Source organism: Exophiala spinifera (assembly GCF_000836115.1).
Source record: "Exophiala spinifera strain CBS 89968 unplaced genomic scaffold supercont1.1, whole genome shotgun sequence".
Taxonomy (NCBI): Eukaryota; Fungi; Ascomycota; class Eurotiomycetes; order Chaetothyriales; family Herpotrichiellaceae; genus Exophiala; species Exophiala spinifera.
The window spans coordinates 61,791-88,406 of NW_015622513.1; the positions used below are offsets into that span (position 1 = coordinate 61,791).

Here is a 26,616-nt window from a genome sequence, read left to right on the forward strand (position 1 = left end):
TTATGTCCCTATCTTTCTATCTTCTGTCCGCCGTATGGACCACAGATAAGCCAAAGACGACTTCGACGCCTTGATCCGTCCTATGCTCCTCCGGTTTCCCACGACCTTCCGATTAGCTCTGATGCATTCGCTTAGTGATTTCTAAATCATCAGTTCAACGTCTCTTCAAGTTATACACTTCCAAATCAAGATATCATTGCAGTACTTGATCATTTCCCATTGATCACTTCACTATCCACACGTTCTGTAATGGGCGACACCCGAATATTCACCAAGACGCGGACTGGCTGTGCCGAATGCAAAAGGAAGAAAATCAAGGTATAAGCTTCCCTTCCCCCACAAACCTTTCCTCGTCAAAGTCCCTCAACTTGCATCTGATAGTATTTGAGACCCTTAAATAAACATTCTTACTCATGTGAGCCTATTCAACTTCTGTACTATAGTGTGACGAAAAGAAACCCAACTGCACGCGGTGCAAGCGATGTCCCGATCGGTGCAAGTATGAGCTGAACCTCTCCTGGACGGGAGGGAGACCTTTCAAGAAACCACGGAAGTCAAAGGTGCCGCAAGGAGACTCTGTTGAGCGCTCGGCTGGTGCCCTCTTCAATGCTTTTCTCTTCGACCCTACAACTGGGGATGATGCAACGAAGGTGGTGGCGAGAGGCGGCTCTGAGGATGGAGATGGGGTGTCGAGCACGTTATCAGGGCACTTTTCCTCTGGTTTTCTGTCTTCCGCAGACAACTGGGACATGTGTGAGACTTCGCAATCACAACCAATCCTTGTATCCAGAGAACAAGAGGGCGACGACATCAGTGCTGCCGCTGGTGATGTTGGAGGCGATTTTGGGACAGACTCGGCCAGTTTCACTACACCTGTCGGCGGTGCTGAATTGATGTCGCCAGCTGAATCTTTTGAACTTGTCCATCAGTTACTGAATGCTAGCGGCCATGAATATGTGGACGGTGATGATGAGGCCATGATCCAGGCTCTTTCTGACGCCAATCACCCCTCGCAGATCCTCGATCACAACCCTGTCGCTTTAAACCATCCTCTCATCTTCATGCCGTCGGATCTTCTCTCCTCAACAGAATCACGCTTCTTTCTACACCATTATCATACGTACACGTCGTCCGTCATCTTCCCTCTGTCGCCGCGAGGCAATCCTCTCCGAGAGACCCTCCTCCAGGCTGCCGTCACCACGCCACACTTACTATCCGCACTGCTTGCGTCAGCTTGTAGCCACTACACTCGTCTGCGAGGTGACTTGTCCCCCGACATGTCCAAAACAATCATCAAGTTTACGGGCCCTGCACTTGCAGGTTTACGTGAAGCCGTCAGCGACCAAAGCTCTGTGCACAAGATGGAGACCATCTCCACCGCTCTAGCCTTATGCACCAGCGACGTTATCTCGGGGGATCTTAGTATGTGGCGCATGCACTTACAAGGCGTAAAGAACTTGTTATTTTCCGCCATCCAGCGGGAAACCAATAGCGAGCACAGCACTGGCGACGGCTCCAGCTCTGACCTCGAACTCTTCCACCCCCGCTCGCTAGCGAGCACTCTCACAATCACAGATCCTACACAACTATTCCTAATGAAATGGTTCGCGACGCTCGACATCTTCGCCGGCGTCTCAGGCTTAGGCAAGAGCACCATCCCGGACGGCCACTATTGGTCGAGCACCACCCCTGACCACTGCAGGGGCTACGTCGACGAGTTCATGGGCTGTTCGTTAGAGCTGATGCCCCTGCTGGCAAAAATCGGGCGGATGGCACGCGTGCAGCAGAAACGGGCCAAAATTGCCCTTGCAGCCTCTGCCGCATCAAGAGCGATGAAGAATGACAGTGATCCCTCAGACTCTGAAGACCAAGAGGCTATAGCTGACATGCACATTCGATGCAAGCTCCGTCGTGAGACGCTAGAGGAGATTGATTTGATTGAAAGCCAGCTACACGCGCTCTTCGAACGCTCAGCGCCTCCTTCGCTCACTACGCATCACGGCCGACAGTCGCCCTCTTTCTCCTCCTTCTCTCTCCCTCCCGTCGGCACCAGCACCCAACCATCCACCTCCAGCCCCACGACAAGAATAGACGTGGCCGAAGAAATGCGCCTGACGCACCGCATCTTTGTCTACGCGGCTCTTCTGCATCTGTACCGCCGCGTACAAAATCTTCCCAAATCTCATATCAAGCCCGCCCACGCCGTCTATATGATCCTTGAAAACCTCGAAAAGCTCCACGCTGACTCAGCGGCGAGTATTTTGATCTTGTGGCCTGTCTTCAGCGCAGGATGTGAGACGGATGATGGTGAGCAGAGACGGAAAATCGACAACAGGATGAAGAAGATGGGACGGTTTGGGATGGGAAACGTGGAGAGAGCGAGGAAGGCAATGAGGGCTTACTGGGATGCCGAGGACGGACGGAGGTGGGATCTGTTCATGGAGGAGAAGGGCTGGGATATTGTGCTCTTCTAACACTCTTCCCCTTTTTTCGAATGAAAGCTGGCAATGTGCCAAATATCTACGCACTTCTCCTGTGCGATTTAAGGGTAGTTGTCTGAGTCGTAGCGGCATACTTCGCCTGTGTACCAGCGATAGATGGTCTATGGGCCTTATTTCCGATCATACATCTATAGGGCTCACCCGTCCACTCTCACAACTCGTCCTTACCACCGTTTCCCTTAAGGTCGAACTTCTCAGACCCCAAGGGGCCTTTCTCCACCATGGCCGAGATGATGTCTATCATGATATCAGCCGCCGCAATCGACGTGATCTCTGCATTGGTATCGTAATCGGGCGCCACCTCCACAACATCAGCCCCCACCAGATTCAAATCTTTGATACCCTCCAGAATCCGCTTGAATTCCCTCGTCGTCCACCCTCCAGCCTCAGGAGCGCCCGTTGCCGGGGCCGCGCTCGGATCTAAAACATCAATGTCCACAGAAATATACGCCATGCTCTCTCCCACCGCGGCGCGGATCTTTTCAATGATGCCCTGTATGCCAATGTCGTCGATATCGCGTGCGTGGATCAGGGAGAAGCCCACCTCGGCGTCATTGGCATAGTCGGCTGGCGAGAAGAGTTTAGTGCGCAAGCCGCCGTGCACGGAGGAGTTGGCGATGCAGCCTTCTTGGGCTGCGTGCCAGAAGAAGGTGCCGTGAGTGAACTGTGATTGTTCCGATACCACGCCGCTGTAGCCTTTTGTCGGGTTAAGAGAGTCGAGGTGCGAGTCAAAGTGGATGACGGAGATGGGACCGTAGACGGATTTCAGGGAGCGTAGGATCGGGAGCATGATGGAATGGTCGCCTCCCATAGATATGAGGCGTGGGTGGGTGACTTTGTCCAGGGATGGCGGGCTGGAGGAGGTCAGGGTGACGGGTTTATGCAGGAGCATGCGGTAGCCTTGCTCCATTTGTTTGTATGCGTCTGGTTCGGCGGGTTAGTCGACAATGATCTTTGAATCTCAATATGTCCTCGTGCGATCTCTCTGGACGGCTTCATGCTCGTGCTGCTGGAGTTCGTCACTTACGTGCATTGTCATAAGGTGTGACAGGGACATCGCCACAATCAATTATCCTTGCCCAGTTTTGATGCCAATCAAGATTATAGTTGACGTTATATGTTCGGCCAGGCTTTTCTTTTGTGCTTCCTGATCGGATACCTCGGGGTCCATATCTTGCCCCGGGCTTGACGCTGACAGTGGTATCGAAGGGGAAGCCAACAACGGCGATGTCAAAGGCACTGTCATGCTTGAGATTGAAGCATCGCTCCCATGGTAGATGTGCGAAAGTAACTATGTTAGAGAAGGGCAAGTCATAGTCCAGGTCTGGAAGGAAATAACAACGTCAGTGTGCCCTGGTACTTCTTCATTTTCTCTTGGTTACTGGACTCTGAAAAGCTCATAGCAATGATAAACTGAATTCCAGTTGGAAGCACACGCACCTTCGATAGGATACTTGAAATTTGGCCCAACATTAATCTTTCCCCAAACTTGACTCACTTGCGTCGTTGCGAGCAAAGACACTGCCCAAACGAGCTTGGAGGGCGCCATTATCGGACAAGACACTGCAGGGTTGAAGACCTTGTCAAGGATGCGATAGCAAAGCAACAGCGGACTCTAGACAATGTTCTGACCGCCGCTCCGAATCTGCGATTTCCGGTGAGAGCGAAGCGAAAGACTGAGATATGGCCTAGTTTTGTATGATGTAGATGCCATGCGTAGGAAGAGACACTCTTGGGTCGACCATCGTACAACAATCAAGACCCATATCGGACTGATATGCGGTTGGTTGCGTAGATGTTGGGTGGTTGACCGCATCAGACTGGTTGTGCCGGCATTAGTGCTGTAACAGGCTCTATCGCTCTAGTCTCTCAACGTTCGTATCTCACACTAAACTGACCAAGTGATTGACCGATGGTCGTGTAATCCCAGCGACGGATTGACGGTCATGTCCGAGCACTCAGGCACACAAACGGCCTCGACGCAGCTTAGTACACAAGACATAGTTTGCTCCGGATCGGTCGACTTGCAAGAGATATCCTGAATGCGAGAAAGCTTCGTGCAGACCATATCGCATAGCGTATCTGTCTCACATCTTATCACGGTAGACTAGGTCTGGATTTCAGATCGCTTTTTTGACCTATTTAGGGGTAGTCTTGCTGTCGGTCGAGGGAAGTGGGCCACTTGGGGGGAGATGGCTCAGTCCCACGTGAATACTGTGATATCAGGGACGCTATTATCCAGTGTGGGAATCATATTGATGCGATTGTGTTTTAAGCGGGCGATTGGTAGGGTGGAATCCAGAGACACATTCCTGGAGAAGTGGCAGAATGTGATATGGTTAACGTGGTTAGAGGCTGAGCTTTGATTCTGAATCCAAAGCTATACTGTAGAGGTTGGAATAATAGTAATGTAGATGTAACATTCATACATGTAGATGAGACAGAATACTCTCTTGAGTTTCATCTAATCTAGATCTACACCCCTCTTACAACATCTCCTCTGGGGGCCATCTAAGTCTACTTGGACGAATCTGCAGCTGTCTGGCTGACTCAGTGCTTTGCACTGTCACCGTTCTTGGGTTCTACCGCAGATGCAGTGTCCAGCCGAACTCCTTCCAACGCCTCCAAGGTCTGTGATGACAGTTTCGGCCCTCTGTACGACTTCTTACCTCCAACAAACCACCAGAGAACGACCAACAAAGCAAGGCCGTAGGACACGAGTGAAGTGTAGTTCATCGTCGCAGCAGTGACTGGTGGCCTGAAGTAAGGCAGACAGAAGAAGACGTTGGACACCACAATGTAGATCATAGCGATCGAATTCACGATGAAACCCAAAGGACCATGACCCATATGGAACCAGCCTGGAATAGTCCGCTTGCGGCCAGTGAGCAGATTCACACCAATAGCGATGCCGTAAGATGTGGTTGACATGACTGCATACGAGGCAACTAATGCATTGAATGCAATGGTTGAACCAACGTAGATGGCTCCCAACGCCGTTGAGATGGAGGCTGTGACAGTGTTTAGCAGACTTCATCAGCCAGGCGAAATGCGTGGACCTATAACATACCAATCAAGATGTTGGCCCTCGCCGGCATAACGTTCTTCTCATCAATTTTAGCAAAGTAGCTCGAGAAGGGCAAAGCACCGTCACGAGCAAACGACCAAGTGCAACGGACAGTTGTGATCTGAGCGCCGATCGAGCATGGCAGCGAGGCAAGGAAAATGATGAGACCGCAAGCAAACGCAGCGTTCTTGTTCTCAAATGCTGAGTCCATAATGCTGGCGACTGGAAATGTGGGATTCGCAGCCAGAATAGTGTCGAGCGAGCCGGCGACGTAGAACAGCGCAATCAGGAAAAGGAAGCCTCTATCATGCGGTTAGAGCCTCTCACTTCTCGAACAAACAAGTGGTCGCACTTACAGAAGAAAGCTTCCGAGCCACTGCACAAACATGGCTCGGGGCACATTTCGCGATGGGTGTGGGATTTCTTCTGCCATGTGTGTGGTGCTGTCAATAGTACCTATAGCAAAGGCTGGAGCCACAAGACCAAGGATAAAGCTCATTCCGTTTGGCCATCCCGTCAGATTGCTGTAGTCTGTCCATACGAAGGAACTGGTGGAATGCGTCGGAGGGATCGAGGCAAGGCAGATGATGACCACGAGCCATGCACAGATGTTGAAAAAGACTGCTCACGTTAGCCCACCGGTCCAGAGTCGTGGTGAGGACAGCCCTTACGCCCAATCTTGTTGTACAGTGGCAAAAACCTGTTTCCAAATTGAATGAAAGCGGCAAATGTCCAGTTCAGAGCCACAAAGACCACGAATACATGCCAGGTCTTGCTCTCATACTCCGGATGCCACAGCGCGTACAGACCAGTAACCTCAAGACCTGTCACCGCGAACAGCGAGGCGAGTCCCAATGCCCAGCCGAGAACATTCATATATCCAGTCATAAAGCCAATGATCTTCGAGTACTTGGGACCGGCCAATGCTGCGGACCAGTGGTAAACTCCCGCCGACGTGGGCATCGAAGATGTCAACTCCGCCAGAGACAAGGCGATGAAGAAGTAGAAGAAATTGTCCACGACCCTGTTTCAGCATCAAATCAGCAAGGTATCGAGCAAGCAAGCGTAGATATCTCACCAGCCATAGAGCAGACCTGGCGCTCCTCCGTTGTAGATAGCAGTGATGAGTGATCCCGCGATGGATGTCTTTGCTGAATTAGCCACGGATTTGCTACATCTTCCACAGCCGTGCTTACCCATGCATTGGCAGTAATGGTAGCATATGCTGCCAGGGAGAAAAAGGAAAATTGGCGGTTCAACTCTTCTTCATGACCCAATGCCGCCAATACAGCGGCATCATCGTCAATACGGTCAATGTGGGCGTTGGTATGAACCTCTGCGGGAGACATCTTTTCGAGTGTGAACAACGAGGACTCGCGATTTCAGGGGAGATGTCGTCCCGGCTCACATATTTACACATTCTTTTATCTTCACCATTGAGCAACGCCCTCTACAGAGCGCGCCAACGATAAGCGACGGCGACAGGAGGCATGGTGTTGGGCCTCGAGAACCCGCCACGGGTACACTGAGGACAGCTTACGATCAGCTATGATACTGCTAGCATCCCAGGGATCTCGCTTGAGCTCACGGCGACTTCTAAGTCCATCGGACCGACGGTGACCTGAAGGGTGCTAAACGATGGCGTCTCAGTTTGTGAGATATCGGATCGGGTCAGAACAGTTGAAGGGGTCCCATAGTTGCGGTCGGTCCGACTTAGCGGATTGGGAATGGTGTTTGATAGAGTTGGTGGATGGGCTGAGCCGCCCGTATCTGCGCAGCCTTTGTGGATCTTCGCTTCCTTTGCCGTTGTCGACTTCGTCAAGGCAGCTCGCACAGATGTTCGTCCGAATTATTGAGAACAGCCCGTGCAGATTATTGTCTCGAACCCCCACTCGATAAGAGAGTCGGGAGGAGCGCAATTACGTTGAGGATTGGGATCATGTCGCATTGTGAGACGACCGAAATGGAAGCCGACGCGAAAGCAAAACAGGAGCAAGAGGTAAGAGTTCGCCGCAGAATGCCAATCTATAAAGTGAGGATGGTGACCTCTGTGGCTCTGCTTGCCATAACATCTCTCTGCATAGCTGTATCTTATTTTCTGCAAAGATGAATCTCCGACTCAAAGACAAAAAGTCTCCCATCGTCGAGCAAGTCTGCTCCGGCACTTCTGGCTCGACGGAGGAGAACCCAATCGATGCTGTTATCATCGGCGCCGGACCCTCCGGTCAGTGAACTGCTCTCTTCTAGGTATAACATGCAAAGCTGATAATGCTCGCTAGGGATGGTCGCTTTGCGACAGCTCCTCCGGGATGATCCTCCCCTGTCCGTCATGGCCATCGATCGCCAGAAGGGCCCGGGAGGGATCTGGACGGGCCATATCCCGGCCTACTCGACGCTGCAGGACCTGAAGTGCGAGTATGAAGTCCACGGCGTGAAGTTCCCTCAACAAGAACCACAAAGACGGGCACCGCGAGACCAAGTGGCTGAATTCTGTGAAGCTTATCACAATGAGTTTGGCTTGAAGGAACATGTCCTGTGGCAGCATGACGTGACTTCGGTCGAGATGGTGAAGCCCATGCTTCACCAGGTCAAAGTTGAGCCATTCGTAGAGGGGCTTGCTGAGGCTGTCACAACGACCATCTACACCAGGAGTGTTCTGGTCTGCACGTAAGTCTTGTTCTCCTGTATCCCTCCGGCGCGGCAACGCTTATAACGAACCTTAGAGGCCACAACATCCATAAATACGTTCCACAGCTACCCGGTCAAGAAACGGCGACATTCCCAATAAAGCACAACAACGAGATTCGAGAACCTTCGGAGCTTCCAACCTCGGATATCATTGTTATTGGAGCTGGCCCATCGGCTATGGACATGGTTCAGGAGGCATGCATAACGCAGAAGGCAACCAATGTCCATGTGGTGGCTCGTATTGCCCACTGGTACGTTCCGCAACTACCGCATCACCAGTAGGCAGTCAGCTAATGCTCATTCCAGGGGTGCGCCGGACATGTGGTGGCCATGGATGTGGCAATTCGGATGGTCCGAGCTACATCTCCTCCGCGTCCTATATCGAATCCTGCCAATTTACGTCGTCGATGCCCTGCTCTACTACCTTAACCTGATCTGGGCCATTGTACACGGCATTCCCGAATGGCGTCCTCCCGTCCGTACGTGGTTATCTCTCTGCTTCTGTCCTTGCTGTCCGCTAACTCTGAGCAGGTGATCCAGTCTCCAGCAAAGTCGCTTACATCCTCCGCACTCACCTGCTCCCGCCCTACAGGAACGGTCAATTCAAAATCCACAACGACTGCCGCATCAAACTCATCGATGGCGACAAAGTCACCCTGACCGACGGCACCGTGATCTACCCTAAGATGATTGTCGCGGCCACTGGCTGGTCGACCGACTCGTCGTTCCTCCCGGGCGGCACCAAAGCCGGCGAATATGACTCCCTTGCGGCTGCAGACATCCCGAAACCGTTCTATCTACGCTTTTATGACCAGGAGCATCCGGGTATCTTCTACATTTCTATGGCGAATGGCTTCATGGCGTACACAGAGAACGCGTCTTTCTTGGCTCAGGCCGTCAACCAGATCTTGAGGGGAACTTGGACGCCACCGTCGGCCAAGGAGATGGAGAAAAATTGCAGAGAGGTGGTTTTGCATCATATCGGGCTGCCAGGTCGCTTGCAGACGGATCTTGAAGAAGCTGGATTCAAGGATCTCCGCACAAAGAACGTCAGATAGGTCGTAGATCGGGATTTCTGGGAGAATCGTTGCACATCCAACCATCCAAGGGTAAAACATGTCTGGCGTGTCTCTGCCAGATAGCGTGCCTGAAAAAGTCGCTCAGTAAACCTTGTGACTTTGCGTCTCGAAAGTGCGATAGTTGGGCCTAAAGAGTCACATTACATAGTTAGGCAACAAGAATTCAATATTGATTATCCTGTCATCGGTGTGTAGCTCCCGCGGATCTAAAAAGGCCGATGCAAGGATTTCGGACTTTGCAGGTTGGAGAAATCCTTTGCACTGCGGCTCCTAGCACAAAGTGACGGCAGGTTGTGGTGTGGAGGCCGATTGTTCGCGAAGACATCGCAGAGGCAATGGACAGTTTACTATTGTCCCAAGGGCGAAAGTGGCAACAGGTTGTCTCCTTCATCCACAGTGCTTGTGACGATCTGCTGCTGATGGCTTGTTCCATGTTCTCCGTATGCACAGGCTGAACAGGTCCCACTCCACCATCGCCGGGGACTCAATGCCGAGGTCCGTGGACTCGTCCGCGGGCCAGACTTGATTTGCTCGCTTATCCCAGTCAGCAAAAGAACTCACCACGGGATCGTAGAGGTCACCACGAAAGGCCTAGAGAGCCTCATCCTTCTCTGATACCTTACACCCAAGTCACTACTTAAATCATCAAGATGGCGTCTCCCATCTTCTGTCCGTCTGCATATACCTCTCTGTCACTGATCGTATCTGCTTCTGCAGCCACGGTAGGCGACTCTGACCCTTTCCAAACTGCTCCGACTACTTCATCATGACAAGATCCCAAGGCTTTCAGATATCCGAAATCCCTGACCTCAACGGCTACGTTGTCATTGTCACAGGAGGTATGTTCGGTCTCCCTCGGGCCTTATCAGCGATGCTCATGACACGTGACAGGAAACTCGGGAATTGGCTACGAGACGACGCTTCAGTTGGCCCAGCATGGCGCTCGAGTCTACATTGCAGGCCGCTCACCAGCTCGAGTCGACGAGGCCATAACCAAGATGAAGCAGACAAACCCCGGCTTGGACGTACGCTTCTTGAAGCTAGATCTTCAAGACCTGCAGAGCGTCAAGGCCGCTACGTCAGAGTTCATGCAGCGAGAGTCGCGCCTAGATATTCTAATCAATAATGCTGGGGTATGACCATGGTTCAGCGGCGAGTATGAAGTGGTACTGATGATGGGACTGCGGGCAGATCATGGCATGTCCCTACGGATTGACAAAGGACGGTTACGAATTGCAATGGCAAACATGCTTCTTGGCCCCTCACGCCTTCACTTTGAGCCTCCTGCCTCTCCTCAAGTCAACTGCACTGCAATATCCCAACAACAAGGGCCGTGTACGAGTGGTGAACGTGGCCAGCGATGCAGCTTTTCTGATGGGTCCACGGCATATCATATACGATGATCCCAACATGTCCGGAGTGACAGGGTCCCTTTCACCATGGTAAGCAGGATCAAATTCCTTAGCGCTCTATGGAACATGATGGACTCATGCGATCAACCCCCAGGAAACGTTACGGTCACTGCAAGTTGGCGTTTATCCTCGCTACAAGGGCCTTGAATGACCGACTTAGTGGGTCTGGAGTCACAGCATACTCTCTGCATCCCGGGCTGATAAGGTCGAATCTTCAGTCCAGTTACCCAGGTATGATAGGGGCACTTGCACGATTCAGCATGAAAATTACCCCGACCATTTCACCCCAGGATGGCTCCCGGACTTCTCTTTATTGCGCTACGAGTTCCCACGCTCCGAGTCATGCAGGACGCTATTTCGTCCCATATGGAAAATTGGATGTCGATCGTTCGAAATGGGTTGATGATGCTAAAGAAGTGACCAAGGTGTGGGACCTGGCAGATTCTCAGTTGAAGGCCAGTGGAATTTATGTTTCCTGAGTCTTGACCAAAGGCCCAAGATATGTAGATTCTGGGCATTTCTCGTAGGATTGCATATATATCCAGCAAGAGGGGGAAAATCATCGAGCTTGTGGTGAGACGGTAGTGATAGAAGTTAGCATCCACACATTCGATAATAAGGGCGTAGATGTCATCTACTAATGTCGCTGATCAGGCGTCCCGAGCAGGCAGCTCTTTATTATTGTTTCGCCAATGGCTTGGCTGACACTTTTGCCAACCTAACTTCGTGGAACGTGTGTGGCTTAGTAAAATCGCGTGGGCCTTATCATAATCCAACTGTTAACATAGTAGCCATCGAAAAGCCAGCTACCTTTCCATTACATATGGCAGCAGGATGCAAGGCATTCGCAGCATCTTATCGTGCTCCTCTTGTCGTCAGAGAAAGTAAGTCTGTCCTCGAGGCTGATAGCATTCTGTTCTTATCTCAGCGCCCTGTCAGACTAAAGTGTGATCGGAGCCAGCCATGCGGCAACTGTGTCACAAGGAATGTCCCTTGCGTGTATCCTTCCCGGCCTCGAGATCAGAGTAGCTCCGTTAGGGAAGGCGGCAGAAGCAATCTGGATGCGCGGCTACTACGCCTAGAGCAGCTCGTTGGCAACATCGCGGCACAGCGACAGGCTCTAGAAACGAGGTCGACGAAAGACGAATCAAATACCGATGGCAGTTCTACGAGCCCTGCGGTACAGGAACCACTGAAGGTCGAGCCCGCGCTTATGCCTGGACGGATGATGGGCAATAACAGTCAAACAGTCTACGTCTCGGCTGTTCACTGGGCAACCATCTGCGATGAGGTTCGTCTCTGAGCTGAACCGCTCTGGTCTTCAATACGCCATTCATCACCCGCACAGTCATAGCTGGACCTTCAACCGCTAATGCGCATTACAGATTGTGAAAGTCCGCGAGTCAATTGAACATGACCCTTCAACGGTACATCTTGGCCCATCCAAACCAGGCCGAGGGGATGGCCCATTACTGCTACAAGATACCGGGCTGCCATGTGAGGTCGAGGACATATTGTCTGACATTCCACCTCGAGACATCTGTGACCGATTGGTGTCGCGTTGTTTCGCTTCCGCAGAACATTGGATTGGTAATTGTGTCCCGACCTATGTCTATTCCGAGATCCCCCATACTGATCGTGTCCCATCATCTACGCAGCGTTTGTCCATACGCCAACTTTTCAAAGACAGGCAGGCACACTCCCTTCCTTCCCGATCTACCGCTGACTTGGTAACTCCTTTTAGTATACTCGGTTCTGGCTTGACCCTTCAGAAACTCCTTTGACTTGGATAGGAATGCTTTTTGGGATTCTATCTGCTGGAACCTTTCTTTATGCGAGGTCCGAAGATGAACTGCCTCCGGGATTAGGACATGCAGTAGCCGCAATGCAGGCTTTTCACCGACGTTCGACGGACTGCCTCATAATGTCAGACTACTCCACCACACCGGGCAACTTTACCATGGAGGCACTCCTCTTCAATATCCAGGGAGAGTATGTGCTGCGCCCAAAGGTTCAGGTTGGGGTATGGATCCTGTCAAGCATTGCTACTCGTCTGGCCATGAGAATGGGATACCACAGAGATCCTGAACGGTATCCGCAAATCTCCCCTTTCCACGGTGAGATGCGACGCCGGGTGTGGGCAACCATTTCGCAGCTTGATACGCTCACTTCCTATCAGCTGGGTTTGCCTTCAATAATACAGGAGTCGCAGTGCGACACGAAGCTACCGGGCAACTACGTCGATGAAGACCTGGATCCCGACGCCGCTTCACTTCCACGGCCGCGGTCGGAGAGAGAGCTGACGCCAGTGCTGTACACCATAGCGAAAGGGCGTCTCCTTTCTGTGTTCAGATCGTTTTTCAATCGCGTTTCCACCGTTGGACTGACAACATATCAAGATGTCATGGCTCTCGATCAGAGCTTGAATGCCGCGCACGACCTCGTCCCTCCGCGCTTACGCCTTGCCAAACTCGAGGACTCGATCACCGTATCTTCGAATATCCTAATTCGGCGGTACAATCTCGAACTCGTGTATCAACGGGCACGCTGTATCTTGCACCGTCGTCACATGACAGAATCCTATCAACATTGTGAGTACGAGTACTCGAGGTCCTCTTGCGTCGACGCTGCCATGAATCTGCTCAGGCACCAGTCTCAAATTTACAAGGAGGTTCAGGTGGGCGGTCGCCTGTACAAGGAGAAATGGTTCCTATCGTCCCTCGAGAACAACGACTTCCTGCTCGCCGCAATGATTGTCTGTCTCGAGCTTATTTCTCATCGTCAGCACTCTCCGGCCGATGTGCAAATGGTGAGTGGGAGTGCTGGAACAATGAATTATACCCGTGACGAGATGGCTGGTGCTCTGCAGAAGTCACGAAATTTCTGGGAAGAGTTCGGAACGAGTTCTGCTGAAGCTCAGCAAGCTTCGACTGTGCTCGCAGTCATGTTGGACAAGGTGTCATCGAGCTCGGACATGCAGCGCGTACATGTTCCTGCAGCGCCACCAGAGTTGACCTCGGCAGGTACGGATCTGAATGAGATCGGACAGATGCTTAACAGCCCAAGTTTTGTCGATTGGGTACGTACTTTGTCTGACCACGTTCGCGTTCGTTCCACCTCACTCAATGATGAACCAGAGTTAACCATTTTCTATGAGTGCATACAGGACCTTTGGGACGCACACATGCAGAACCCTGGGCCAATAATGGAGTTCCAAGAGAGATGAACTATTGCGTCAGAGACTTTCGCAGACCGGATTGGTCTGTGGGACTTGACTCCCATGAAAGAAAAGCTCATCGTATCTTAGTCAGGGTAAGTCTCTCTGATTCCAGATCGTCAAAGGCTGGATGATGGTTATTAATCGACCATGATGGACGCAGTCTTATATCCTGTGGGCATTACGTGTCCAGCCATCGACGTCAAGGTGTCTGATCAACTTAATTCGAGATCCACTTGGAATAGTCCATGCCCTGCAGGTAGTCAGACGTGCACGATTGATTTACTGTGCTGAGCGTCACAGGTCGGCTTGATTCTGTGACCTTTCCACAAATTCCTCAACTTTGGATATCCTTGTTGCTCCATAAAGATCCCGTCAGACGTACCTGGTAAACATACCAGAGAAAATGCTCGCATACTCTGTTCTCGATGAACACTCTTCAATTCGCGAATAAGGTTTTGATTATAGTAAATGGGTCTTCACTCCACACAAAGGAGAGGAGCGCAAGGAGAAGAAAAGCCCGAATCAGCATACGAAGAGGTCTAGACCAAAGACCTAGAGAGGAACGCAAAGGATGGTTGGATATCTCTGAACAGACTCAAAAATCTCTGCTCCCCGGTTACTTTTCATGTGGTAGTGTGGTCAAAAGGCGTCTTCGCTTCTGACGGTAATCGCATTAACCTCTGCTTGGCCAAGAGCCTGACAGGTCCGTTCGACTTCGAGAGTCGTACCCTTCAGAGTGCCATGGAGAACTGTTTAAGTGCAATCACGGCACAAGATGTTGAACCAGTTATTGAAGTGTTCGTGAAATTGGCTTCGAGATGGACTGAAGGTAGGTTTTGTGTCACGAGACGCCTAACCTCGCCCAGACAAGCGATATCTCTAGCGACTCAGTGAGCAAAGGACGAGATAAGGAGGCGTGCCACCTAGCATAGCTGGAAGCACACTTCCGAGAGAGGGGGACGGTACAAGAGGCTCTCCCCCCCCCCCTGATTTACATAAGAACGACTTCTTCGCTCCTCAGGCGATGAGTCGTTGTTACGGAGAACTCTTCAATAGACCACATTACATGAACTATTTCATTACACGGCACTTCTCAGTGAAGGTCCTGTCATTTTGTTCCAAAATGATGAAGATATCATGGATTTCGCCCTTGACAAGTGCGGCAATCGGTTTCAGAAATACAGAGTTGAATTAAATGATGGTATGAAATACGAACACCGATTCTACCAAGCCATGCCTTAACCTCAAAAAATCGGGAATGCCACGGTGAGTTGTTCCTAGGTATGTCACTTCCAGCATATCCCCGTCACTCTATGCGATGCCGGAGCCAAAGACCTCGGAATGGATTCGTTCCGATGGGACGCCCAGAGCCTCAAGGGACTTTTGTTGTGTCTGCATGAAAGGCACAGGCCCACAGAGATAATAGTCGGCGTCGGGCAAGAGAATCTTGTCCTTGATCTTATCCACGTCAATACGACCTGCGTAATCGTAGTCTCTTCCCTGTTCGTCTGAATCACCAACTTCTTCGTAGAATACCGCCTTCGATACTTGTGGGTTCTCCTTGGTAAGTTGGGAGAGGTATAGTCTCATTGCGTGAACCTTTCCGCTGCGGGTGGCATGGACAAAGACGACCTTTCTTGTTGGCGCATGTTCGGTTAGGGTGCCGAGCATTGATAGCATTGGGGTGATCCCTACGCCGCCACTAATCAAGACAACGGGATTGTTCGATTCAACGTCCAAAGTAAAGTCTCCGTACGGGTTGCTGACGTCGATTTCGGTGCCTTCGGGGACCTTCTCGTGCAGCAGGTTGGAGATCCGGCCTGCGGGCGCGAGGTTCTTCGCGACTTCTTTCTTGACGGATATCCGAAAGTGGTTTCTCTCAGGAGTGTCGGACAGACTATACTGTCGAGGTTGATATACCCCGAGCTCCGGTACAAAGACCCGGACCGAGATGTACTGACCTGACGTAAAGCTGGGGAGCTTCCCTCCATCGACCGGCTCGAGATAGAACGATATGATCTCATCGCTCTCCTCGACCTTGCGGGCGACTCTGAATTTCCGCCACCCATTCCACCCGCCGGAAGACTCTTCAGCTTTCTTGTACAGAGTTGCCTCGAAGTCGATAAAGATGTTGGCCAGTTGTTGATATGCCGCGGCCCAGGCATCAATGACGGGTTGCTTTACGGCGTCACCGAGGACTTCCTTGATCGCGGCGAGCAGGTTCTCGCCAACGATGGGGTATTGGTCTGGAGTGATCCCTAAACTGGCATGTTTGTGACCGATGCGGGACACAGCACTGGTCAGGGCTCCGAGGTTGTCGATGTTAGCAGCGTACGCCCATACCGCATGAGCAAGTGCTGCGGGCTGGGTTCCGGAGGCTTGATGTGCGGCGTTGAAGATGTTACGGAGCTCAGGGTGATTGTTAAGCATGCGCTTGTAAAAGTGAGACGTGATCGCGACACCATGCTCAGCCAAAACTGGGGCAGTAGACTTCACGATGGCCCGGTGTTCTTCACTTAGTCCCCGCTGAACCGGTGATGAGTGGAAGTCTGCGCGAGGGTTGCCCGTTGCTACGCAAGCTGACATGATCGCGCGAGGTATTGTTCTTCTGGTAGCTTTTGTAACAAATTTGGACAATTGCGGTCTAGCCAACATATCGGCTCTGTTGTTGAACTGTTTGCTGTGTCGATGCTTGGACGGTCTGGTAGGGCTTATTATACGTAGTGATTGCCCCAGGCGTCCTCGGAGCGTCAAATCCTTCCGCCAATTCGTAACCAATTCGTAACCAATATCATGCCACTCTCGTCGCCAAAGAGTGTAAGCATGATTCCATATATCGCGCCTGGCGAGCCTGGAATGTACCGGAGAAAGCAGGGAGAGGCTTAGGCATTGTTGCCCCCAAGTTGAGGGATTTCCCACAGTCCCACGCCCCGGGAGGTCGCATCTCCGCGGGGACTGGTTTCAGTGCAATGATTCTCGTCGCTTTGGGCTCGAAAGACCTTCCTGAGCAGTTTGAAGATTCTCGAGGTATTTCAGCTTTATTTACTCGAAGATTTTCCTTCGGGAGAGCAAGAAATGCATAGTAAACTACGACTCTATCAAACCTCGGGCCCTTTTCCCGCGGAGATCTTCCACCGATCTCTGCCAATCACGCCACGTAGAGACCCACCATCGAATGGTCTCAGGGGTTTTGTCATTAGTCACAACAACGGTTTCTAGGCGAGTCGCATGCGTTTACAATTGAACTGACCCTGCTCTACCCGGTCGGTTTGGTTGGTCGATGGGTTGCCCTGGACTTGTGTTGTTCGTTATTTCTTCCCCATCGAACCAAATCGTGAAGAGTTTCCAGTTTGTATCAGCCGTCAGTTCAAGCTCCTCGTATGACTGAGCCAGATTTCCTGGACGTTACCAACCCTGCCAAACAAGACGTAAACTACACCCGTGATCAGACTACTCACAAGTTCAGGATCCGCACGAAAGAAAGTTGTAGTCAGACTTGTGCCGTTTGTTGACATACCGATGCTGTCCTGCTCACCCTAGACACGACCAGAGCTATAACGAGCACTCTCCTTGAGGGATAAAGTCGATCCTTATTCCTCCCCTTGAACTCGCCAGCCCTCCAGCACAAGTCAGCCCTCGACCGTATAATATATATATGCATGAATCCCGCTCTACGTCGGGGTATTGCATATGCTGTTACTCTTCTGGACACCTGACCAAATTCTAGCCTCTAGACATGAGCTACGCGGTATTTCTGGCGTCTTCGAGAGCGATGTACTGTTCATCGTGTTCTCAATACGTCAGTTGTCTTATTCCCGGGTTCCAACGATTCCCTCACAACCGACTACTCCTTCACGTTGGATCCCATTGATTTCAAGCTCGAATTCTTCGTTCTCCAATACTGAGGTTGCATTTGCACTATCTGCAGCTCTCTAGGTTGATGGGAGAACCTCGGTTTTGGAATAGACGCGTGGGCATAATGTTGGGCCCGGCAGTAAATCTGCTGTCGCTCGAACGGCGCCTTCAGCATTATTTGCCGGGGTTACAAGAGTGCGAGTGCATTGGTATCAGCTTCTTCTACATATTGAAAGTCTCAGGACGGTAGCACCACATAACGACTTCTTCATCAATGCGATAGACGTGGTGTACGTGCACGCTCCCTCAGGCGGCTTCTGGGATGGAACCGTCGTTGAAGGAACCGTTCATTACTAGAATTCCCGCGGCGACATGGGGTGAGGTGACGGGTCTTCTGTGAACAGAGTACAAGTATCAGAAGCCGAGAGGCCCACTAACCGGCGACCAGGGTGCTGAAGACTCTGCCGCCAAGGTCCAAGCAACGTGGGATGGTTCTAACTAATATGGACGGACCACACAAGTTCTGGTCTCGCGACCCCATATTGGCCCCGTCCTACCTACCTCCCTGCTAACTACCAGCTACTTACCACCTGTCCCCCGAGGCTGCTAGCAAAATAGGGTTTGCACACAGGAGCGGGCGATCCAGAGGGGTTAAAGGTCGGACTTCTCTACCTGTCTTGTCCATGCTCTCCTGGTAGCTCTCTCTCTCTCTCTCTCTCTCTCTCTCTCTCTCTCTCTCTCTCTCTCTCTCTTGTAAATCTGTAATAACCCTTGAACCAACCGTTTAACTTTCTCCCGATTCATCCAACGAGATCCTATGACTACTTCTGCACTGGAACGCCGACTGCAAAGTAGCTAGACGACTTGGCGAGGCTTGCAGATCGGGCAAACATTACTAGGTACAGTACTGGAACAATCCCCGCGCAGTCGTATCCCGTTTGCCGTATAAATCTCCCTAGGTCACTAGGTCGAGTCTAACTAAGTTAGTTTAGTCGGTACTTATCACCTTCAAGAGTTTTATCATGACTCGCTCCTTGGGAAATCCGGGGGATAACGTTACCTGAAAAGGCCAATCATTGCACTTCCTAACTACCAAGCCTAACTAACTGGTGCACCCGAAGCAGTCATCGTCTCGAGTCCCCTTTTAAACTCTTCCTTGTACTACTCCTTTTTTCTTTGTGCAACAATTGCAACGCTGAAGGTACGAATATGTTAGACTGGTTGAGTAAGAATCCAAGGCTGTCGCTGTGAAGATACACAGACACACTCACTCAGCTAACTCAGAGCGAGATGGACCGACCTCGTAGTTTTAAGCAATTCCAAGTAGTTTGGGGTTACAGCAATGGTGCAGTTGTTTCAAAGATAGACAACGTTTAGGCTCGTTGAGAGAACGAGTCAGACTCTTTCGGTATGTACACCATCACTCTCGTGACCATGATGGAAGACAGCCTGGTTGCTCGTACAAGATAAACTGCCACAAGACCATTTAGGCCAATCTAAGCCTTGCCCTGATCCAACACTTCTCCCCGAGAGTCATAGCCGGTTGACGCTGCCTGTGCCGGCATCATTACGCTGCTCCGTCGTCGCTGGTCGTTTCCCCCCTTGTGCCTCTTGAGCCCAATGAGTTGCAGCATTTCCGTCCAGAACCCAACAGGTGGGTCGATGATGGTCTCCTCGTATGCGTCGACAGTCGGCCGTTCCCAAACGAGGTCAGCTTCTTCTGGCCTCACCATCCTCGTTCGCTTGACCAGCTTCCAAATGATGAAGAGGGGGGGGATGAAGATCTGCATCGCGTAGAGTGAAAAGAAGTCCGACACCGACCATGGCATGTAACAAGTGTACCCGTAGATGCAGGTAAGCAAAAACAGCCAGATGGCCGAGAAATATGCACAGTAAGGTTGGAACCACCCTTTGTAAGGAAGCTTGTTGCGGTCGAGTCCCTGCTTTTTACAAGCTCGATGGAAGAAGATGTATGTTATACTCATGACAAGGAAATCGATGAGACCTGTGTGTGAATCAGAATACGGGACAAACAGAGCGGATGAATGTGTGCCGTCTTACCTCCACCCGTTACAAGATTTGCAAACCACGTAATCACGACAGATGAGCTGTTTGAACACGCCCTGGAGAATCCAACGGTATTAACACCCTTCTTGACCAAGGTTTGCTCCAAAAGATAGAAGTGGGACTACTCACAGAAAAGACAGCATAGGGAAGATCATGACCACGCAGAAACAGTAGATCGGAACTCCCTTCTTGGTGCATTTCCTCAGGAACTTTGGAGCTCTACCTTCCAGTGACAAACCGTACAAGTTCCGGATGGCGCAAAAGGTGTAGGTGTTTCCGGCGGAGAAGATGGATGTCAACATTAGCCTAGCACGTTTGTTAGTGAGCTCGTTGATAGATAGGGCTAAGTTTAGCTATAGACTCACGCATTGACGACATGTGGGAACCCTTCAATACCCATGTTCTGCATGGCAATCACATACGGTGATGCGGCAGCTGATCCTGAACTTCCGTTCAAGATAACATCCGCCAACTTGGGGTCCCGTGAACCGCATACAATTCCGACAGCCAGAGCTCCTCCAATGAAAAAAATGCCAAATCGGATGTAGACCATCTTGAAAGCCGCTTTGATGTAGGTTCGAGGACGTTTGGCTTCGGCAGCGACCATGGAGATGTACTCGGGCCCAACCACGGTGAAGGCAGCTGACGAAAGCGCGGCCAAGAATCCCTGGAAGCGACCAAGGTCACCGGTGCCGATGTATTCACGGAACGCTCCTCCGTGTTCCCAATTCCGAAAGCCGTACACATCATGCTGTGGGTTGCCGCCGACCATGGTAACAAAGGTGAAGAAGAACAACGAAAATATGAGAATCACCTTGCCCCCAGAAAGCCAGAACTCGGCCTCACCATACGCTCCGACGGCAAACATGTTGATCGTGCTTTGGAAATCTTAGTGTCAGTTTCTCACGAATAGATAGGGGTGTGACCTCACCCGTAGCAGATGATTACACCGAGCACAATTCCAGCAGTAGGGCCAGGCTTCGTGATTTCCTCACTCCAAAAAGAACAAACCAGAGTAAAAGCAGAAATCTCGAACGGTATGAGCAGGGCTTCGTAGAAACTACGGGCAAGTTAGTCACAGCAGTGCTCAGGGCATGGATAATGGTTATGCGAACAAGAAGTTCCAGCCGACCATGAAACCAAGAGCATCGTCTACCCACTTGCCAGCCAGGCGAATAAAGCCACCACTGACTGGATAAGCAGTACTCATTTCCGCCACGCCGTTGTTGACCATGGCAAGAATCAGGCTCTGGATCGTGTAGGCAATCAGCAGATTCCCAGCACCTCCCCGGTACAGACCGCCGCCGATGCTCACGAAGAGAGCAGTACCGATGGAGCCTCCAATGGCAATGAGCTGAATTTGTCGGTTTCCCAAGTGTCGTTGCAGCTGGTCAGCATTGTCCGCGACATACGCCTCCTCGATATCATGGCGGTTTCCAGCTGTGATGTCGGAGGGGTCACTGCCCGCCTTCTCTTTGTCGCGGCCGAAGGAGAGCATCTTGCCAGTCACAGATAATGTCTTGCTGCTTTGTGGATAGTGCCAGAAATGACAGAAGAGAGGAGAGGGCACATTTAAGAAGAAGTAGGTGAAGAGCGACGAAGGCTAAATGGATGGGCCCTGGAGTCTCTGGGCATCTTCAAAGACCAGCTCTGCCAATTGCCAATCCCTACAACTGACTCGTTGAAGAAGAGACCTTGGACTGCGCTCTCTCCACACCTGGCCAAGTTTGCTTTTCATCCATCGAGTCTACTCGTGCTGTCAGTTTGCTTTTTTCACGATGTGCCACCTGCACGCCACCCGACACAGCTCCAGGTGCCTCTAAAGCCCCCCGAAGTTACCTGCAGGCCCAAGTCCGGGCCCCAGGAGGAGCCCGGACTCAGCAATCAGAAGGACTCTTCCAGGCTCCGCCCGGTGGGTCCCTTCTCCTCTTACCCCCATTTCTTCGTATGAAGGATGCAGCAGCTAGAGTTGTTCCCGCTCAGCTAAGAGGCGTCTTCGGCCCTTTCAATAGACGATCACCGTGATGATGCAACGTTTGACTGTCAAAGTCCCTTGGCTGACGTTGATCTGCGGGACCATATGCTCGGGTAGCACGGCTACAGGCCCATGAAGCGCATTGTCGCCTCTAGTGCCGCTGTTAATGGCCTAAACATGTTCTTAATCTCTAACTAGTGTCCCCTGTAGCTCCTCTTTATCCGTGCACTTGAGCAACTACTCGAAGTACTTCGTGTTAGAGACACCACGTGTGATCGAGGCCAAATTCCCCCGTCAGTATGCATTTCCGTGCACAATTTTCACGGCCCGACATATTTAGTTTATCTCCCCGAGCTAGGTCGCAGCTGGCAATCGTACTGGTACGCACAGAACTCGTAGCCATCGAGGTTCGCGTACCTTGGATGCAAGAGGAAGAAAATCGCATGGCCACCGTCTGTACACCGGACAAGATAAACTACCTTATCAGGCTATCGCAATCGAAGCGATGCATCTTGACCACAACGGCAAGAGAACCCTTCGTTGACTTTCGAGACCACAGTCCTTGCTCCCGGGCTTCTTGCCGAGACTGCGTTGCCCTTGTTCTCTACTGGTATCTCTGCAAGGAGCATGAGAACTACAAGATTGAAATGTACTTGACAAATATCGTTGAGGAGAGACAAAGTCGCTCGCCCAACCACCCAAGCATAAGTCATCGTTGCACTCCACATGGGCTGATGCATAAATCGGTGTTTTGTTGCATGGCGTTGACTTGGGTAGCAGGACTCGTGCAAATGCCTGCCGCCAGCCTTGATCCAGTTCGGCTCCTGAAGGCAGGCAGACTGTCATATGGTTGGGAGGACAGAAGCTGACTCAACTCGAGAGAGATATCACCCAGAAGAGCCAAAGTACGAGCATCAGGATCCACCGGTATACTTGACCAGAAAAAGTAAGTATAAAGCTGCCTTATCGAATGTGCGCCGTTCAATTGTCTTGCGCTCCATCTGCTACACCCCAACAATTAGCCAAGTAATACTCGTAAGTCGTTGGCTTAAACACTCCCTTTTGGGGTAACCCTGAGATCCTTTCCTGTTGAGACGGCCCACTGCGGAAGAGGCACTGCGGAAGAGGCACTGCGCTAGAAATCAGTCTATCGACGATAACAAGCCGCCTCAACTGGACATCAGAGGAGCAGCATTCAGAATGTCCTATGCCGCCATCGAAAGATACTCGTAGGCAGTGCACATGGGGCAGATAACAGTCGCAGCATTGATCGTGATTATCCGTCGCGTAATCTTGGCTTTCTGGGATGATGCTCCACAAACACACAGGACGAAAGAGGCGTGGCATCCATCACATCACAGCATATTCAGTCTGTCAATGGAGGAGTCGACAAAGGAACTACAATGGTTTACAGCCATGTTGGAACTTGGTGGCTATGGTCTTGGCCACATTGGAGGAATCACAAGTGTCCACTGAGCTCAGTGTAACCAAAAGGAGATCATCATGAAATGACAAAAGAAAGCGAACAGCATTCCAAGGAGTACATCTTTGGCAGTCCATGTCCACCCCACGCCACACCGCCCCAGGCATGTAGGCCAGCTACAAGCCCCCGAAGGACTCCCTCCTAGAATCTCAACGCCAGTACCATCCTCATCATTCGACATACCTCTTCGTGACACTCATCACGCACTGTAGCTGACACTCGTGCGTTCCAACGGCCTCTTGAGTCCGATTCTCGCCCTGTCCATGCGCCAGGTCCTCTCCAAAACTATAGTTGGCATTCGTAGAACTGTCTCTCGATACAATGTGGATGTCTTCCAATCAAGGGACACCATCACCGCCCGCTGCATCCCTCCTTCTTGGCCGCAAAGCAAAGCAGCTACGGGAGGACGGGTAGCTGTGAAGAGGGTGACAGAACCATTGAGCGTGTCGACCAGAGTGAAGACCTTGAGCTCGCCATAAGTGCTGTACTTGGCTTGCTTAACCATGTCGGCAACCAGACCGTCACTTGTTGGATCTTCCCCTATGCACTCTCCATATTCGTTCTGTCGATGCCGACTGAGGTTACTACCAGCAGAACTCCAAGCCAGACGGCCAGTGTAATGACCATAGATGTTGGTCTCGATGGTGACAATGTCCAAATACCCTTCGAACCCAAGAAGATGAGGTGCAATGTTCCATGGCTTACCTCCGTACAGAACACGGACCAGCCAAGGGGATATCAGAAATATTGGCAGGCTCAAGAGTAACAAAATTGCTCGTGTCCCGCCGTTGAAGAGAGGCGCTGCTCCAAGGATCAAGAGGATCGGTGCGACACGCAACCAGACCTTGACAAGGAGCCGCTTCCATGAGACACTTGTGTCGTGCGCCACGGCCACGAATGACTCCCATCGGATTGAAGCTGCCAGGCAACCGTCGACAACGACGGTATCGTCCTCGCAAACGCCGGCGACTTGACACGTAGGCTGGATATCCCACAAATTGACACCGAACATGTCGGCAGTATGATACCATGGCTGATCCTCTGACCTGGGCAGCACGCACAGCAAGCGTTCAAGTAAGCTGTCACTGTCATTGGCTAGAGAGAGTCGGGCAAAGGCTTGGAATTCGGAGTCTGTGTGGTCCACAAACGGTCGGCGGCGCAAAAGACCCATGAGCACGTATGCGAGGTCTCCGTCCAGATACTTCGATGTTCGGCGCTGGCTGAGGCATTTTAAGGCCAGGATAACTAGCTCGAGGCGGCTGAGGGTGAGATTTCCTTCATAATGGTCGACCAACTGTCGGGTCAGAGCGGTGTCTTCCCACACGATCGCAGCAAGATCCTTCTTCGGAAGTTCTTTGACGAGATTTACAACACCAGTGGACGTATTGTATATACGTATCGGATTGTCTTTGGGTGCAAGAAGAGCCTCCGGCAGCGTCCACATCCGCGTGCCCCAGTCCTTGAGCAGCTCTTCAGTGTGATAATAGGTCTGTTTACCCGGAGGTGGCTTGATGGCAATGACAACAGAGTGGGCGGCTCGGATAACGTCGCTGATGCGGTAAACATCGTCTTCGAGCTCTCGCTCGTTTTCAGACATACAAGCTGACCCAACCCAATAAGCAGGACACTTGAGGTCGGTAGCCGCCTCCCGTGCGATAGCGTGCAGGGCTTCGACATCTTGATCGCTGTCGGTGAACTGGGTTGAGGTGTAAGCGACGAAGATATACCTCATATCATGGTCGACCATGTTGTGCTGATTGAGCCAGACTTTGACATCGTAGAGGTGGGTACGACCATTCTTGTCTTTTCCACCATGGACGAAGCATAGCCGGCTCGGATACAGGGGACGCTCAGAGACTGGGTGCGCCCCATCCACCTCTTCATTTGCCTCGATCTTCTCAGGAACATTTTCGAGCATATTTCGCGCCACTTTCGGATAGCCCCAAAACTTGTAAGGAAACGGTTTATAATGGTCGAGTCGGGATGTTCCGTTGTAGAGCTTGCCTACGGTCAATAGCTGCGATGCAGGTCATTAAGAATGATTCCTTCCGAATACATACGGCTGACTTACTGTGAAAGACAGGCAGATGCATGAAACGGGCCATTTTGCGATAATCCACAACCAATCGTTCTGGGTCCAGTGCTTGGAATCGATGGGGGCAGTGTTCATGGGCCAGTTGGCAATACGAATAGTCCAAGGAGCCATGTTGCGCAAGAATGTCCTCCTCCAGGTCGAATTTCGTGGGCCTTCATAGATTTCGTCCGTGCACTGAACCATCATTCTTTCAAGGTGTGAGTCCAAGGCGAGAAACCTGTCATCATCTTGGCCAGTATGAATCCGACTGACTGCATCTCGATGGCGATGATCTCGGCCAGCGCCCTTGGTCAGGCCAGGCTTCTGATGGCTGTGGAATGACTTCCATCGAAAGGTGGTTCGCTGGGAGAAGAGGTTACGGTATCCTTTCTGGTGCATACGGCGACGTGCCTAGTGACATTTAGTTGAGGCTCCAACCCTGCAAAATAACACCTACCGGTACCGGAGCATGGTAGCTCGAGTTATACAACTCCTTCAAATGCACTTGAGACTGTGACGAGGCTGGCAGTCTTGTATGGTCTTCACTGTGATTGAATTCTGTGATGGAAACAGTGTTCACAGGTGCCTGCAAGGGTCAGTGCTGTTGGCTGCTGCGGAGCATGTTACTTACCTTGTCGGAGGATTCAGGTCCTGTTCCTTTCTTGTCCGTCCTAAGAATAGACGGAGACAGCGTAGCAGCATCGTGAGGAGACCCCTAGGGCGTTGAGCTTGGGTGGTTTCAGTGACAAAGGTGCCTACCCCTGCTCCAGCTGGAGGCTGGTACCCCGGTGCTGGCAGAATAGAATCACCATCGTCTTGCCAGGCTGATTTTCCATGTACTCTACCAGTCTGATAGGCTGCAGAAGGTGGAGGATGGGTGAATGGGATGTCTCGTTGCGGGACCACTCTGCCGCCCATCGTCTGGCAACAATCAATATCAGATACTAGCAATTGGGAATGATTCGTACCTGGTTATTCGAACTTGATCCAGTAGACATGATGGAACCTGCTGGAAGCCTGTTCCCACCATGTCGCTGATTTGATGAAGCAGGGGCGGATTGCACGGTCATCGTGTTCGTCTGATATTGAGGCTACAATCTGTCAGTGCCACAGCATCTCGCCGAAAACTCTTCTTCTTTGCCGAACCTGAGTTTGAAGCCGTTGGTCGAAAGTCGTAGCAGACGATCCGGCGGGC

The 26,616-nt window shown here is 51.5% G+C and overlaps 9 protein-coding genes across 9 annotated transcripts; 4 read left to right on the forward strand and 5 right to left on the reverse strand.

Annotated features, from left to right (window-relative positions):
- Nucleotides 1-249: 249 nt before the first annotated feature.
- PV08_00023 (uncharacterized protein) lies at nt 250-2,474 on the forward strand (the record flags this gene model as incomplete). The annotated part of the gene is made up of 2 exons (XM_016374391.1): nt 250-318; nt 444-2,474. 2 exons carry the CDS (start codon nt 250-252, stop codon nt 2,472-2,474), a joined length of 2,100 nt encoding a protein of 699 aa, XP_016239667.1.
- A 178-nt stretch (nt 2,475-2,652) lies between these two features.
- On the reverse strand, nt 2,653-4,050 carry PV08_00024 (agmatinase; the record flags this gene model as incomplete). The annotated part of the gene is made up of 3 exons (XM_016374392.1): nt 2,653-3,425; nt 3,529-3,825; nt 3,942-4,050. 3 exons carry the CDS (start codon nt 4,048-4,050, stop codon nt 2,653-2,655), a joined length of 1,179 nt encoding a protein of 392 aa, XP_016239668.1.
- Nucleotides 4,051-5,051: 1,001 nt separating this feature from the next.
- Nucleotides 5,052-6,917, reverse strand: PV08_00025 (uncharacterized protein; the record flags this gene model as incomplete). The annotated part of the gene is made up of 6 exons (XM_016374393.1): nt 5,052-5,512; nt 5,572-5,870; nt 5,925-6,189; nt 6,240-6,592; nt 6,647-6,714; nt 6,765-6,917. The coding sequence occupies 6 exons, from the start codon at nt 6,915-6,917 to the stop codon at nt 5,052-5,054; spliced, it is 1,599 nt and encodes a 532-aa protein (XP_016239669.1).
- A 757-nt stretch (nt 6,918-7,674) lies between these two features.
- PV08_00026 (uncharacterized protein) lies at nt 7,675-9,314 on the forward strand (the record flags this gene model as incomplete). Its single annotated transcript, XM_016374394.1, has 5 exons — nt 7,675-7,792; nt 7,848-8,235; nt 8,292-8,507; nt 8,563-8,735; nt 8,788-9,314. The coding sequence occupies 5 exons, from the start codon at nt 7,675-7,677 to the stop codon at nt 9,312-9,314; spliced, it is 1,422 nt and encodes a 473-aa protein (XP_016239670.1).
- A 787-nt stretch (nt 9,315-10,101) lies between these two features.
- Nucleotides 10,102-11,226, forward strand: PV08_00027 (uncharacterized protein; the record flags this gene model as incomplete). The annotated part of the gene is made up of 4 exons (XM_016374395.1): nt 10,102-10,174; nt 10,227-10,468; nt 10,527-10,777; nt 10,842-11,226. 4 exons carry the CDS (start codon nt 10,102-10,104, stop codon nt 11,224-11,226), a joined length of 951 nt encoding a protein of 316 aa, XP_016239671.1.
- Nucleotides 11,227-11,570: 344 nt separating this feature from the next.
- On the forward strand, nt 11,571-13,973 carry PV08_00028 (uncharacterized protein; the record flags this gene model as incomplete). The annotated part of the gene is made up of 3 exons (XM_016374396.1): nt 11,571-12,038; nt 12,133-12,357; nt 12,492-13,973. The coding sequence occupies 3 exons, from the start codon at nt 11,571-11,573 to the stop codon at nt 13,971-13,973; spliced, it is 2,175 nt and encodes a 724-aa protein (XP_016239672.1).
- A 1,305-nt stretch (nt 13,974-15,278) lies between these two features.
- PV08_00029 (uncharacterized protein) lies at nt 15,279-16,553 on the reverse strand (the record flags this gene model as incomplete). Its single annotated transcript, XM_016374397.1, has 1 exon — nt 15,279-16,553. One exon carries the CDS (start codon nt 16,551-16,553, stop codon nt 15,279-15,281), a length of 1,275 nt encoding a protein of 424 aa, XP_016239673.1.
- Nucleotides 16,554-19,318: 2,765 nt separating this feature from the next.
- PV08_00030 (uncharacterized protein) lies at nt 19,319-21,387 on the reverse strand (the record flags this gene model as incomplete). The annotated part of the gene is made up of 6 exons (XM_016374398.1): nt 19,319-19,827; nt 19,884-19,945; nt 20,019-20,195; nt 20,255-20,767; nt 20,821-20,949; nt 21,005-21,387. The coding sequence occupies 6 exons, from the start codon at nt 21,385-21,387 to the stop codon at nt 19,319-19,321; spliced, it is 1,773 nt and encodes a 590-aa protein (XP_016239674.1).
- Nucleotides 21,388-23,546: 2,159 nt separating this feature from the next.
- PV08_00031 (uncharacterized protein) lies at nt 23,547-26,339 on the reverse strand (the record flags this gene model as incomplete). The annotated part of the gene is made up of 5 exons (XM_016374399.1): nt 23,547-25,364; nt 25,419-25,832; nt 25,879-26,007; nt 26,053-26,136; nt 26,181-26,339. 5 exons carry the CDS (start codon nt 26,337-26,339, stop codon nt 23,547-23,549), a joined length of 2,604 nt encoding a protein of 867 aa, XP_016239675.1.
- Nucleotides 26,340-26,616: the final 277 nt, after the last annotated feature.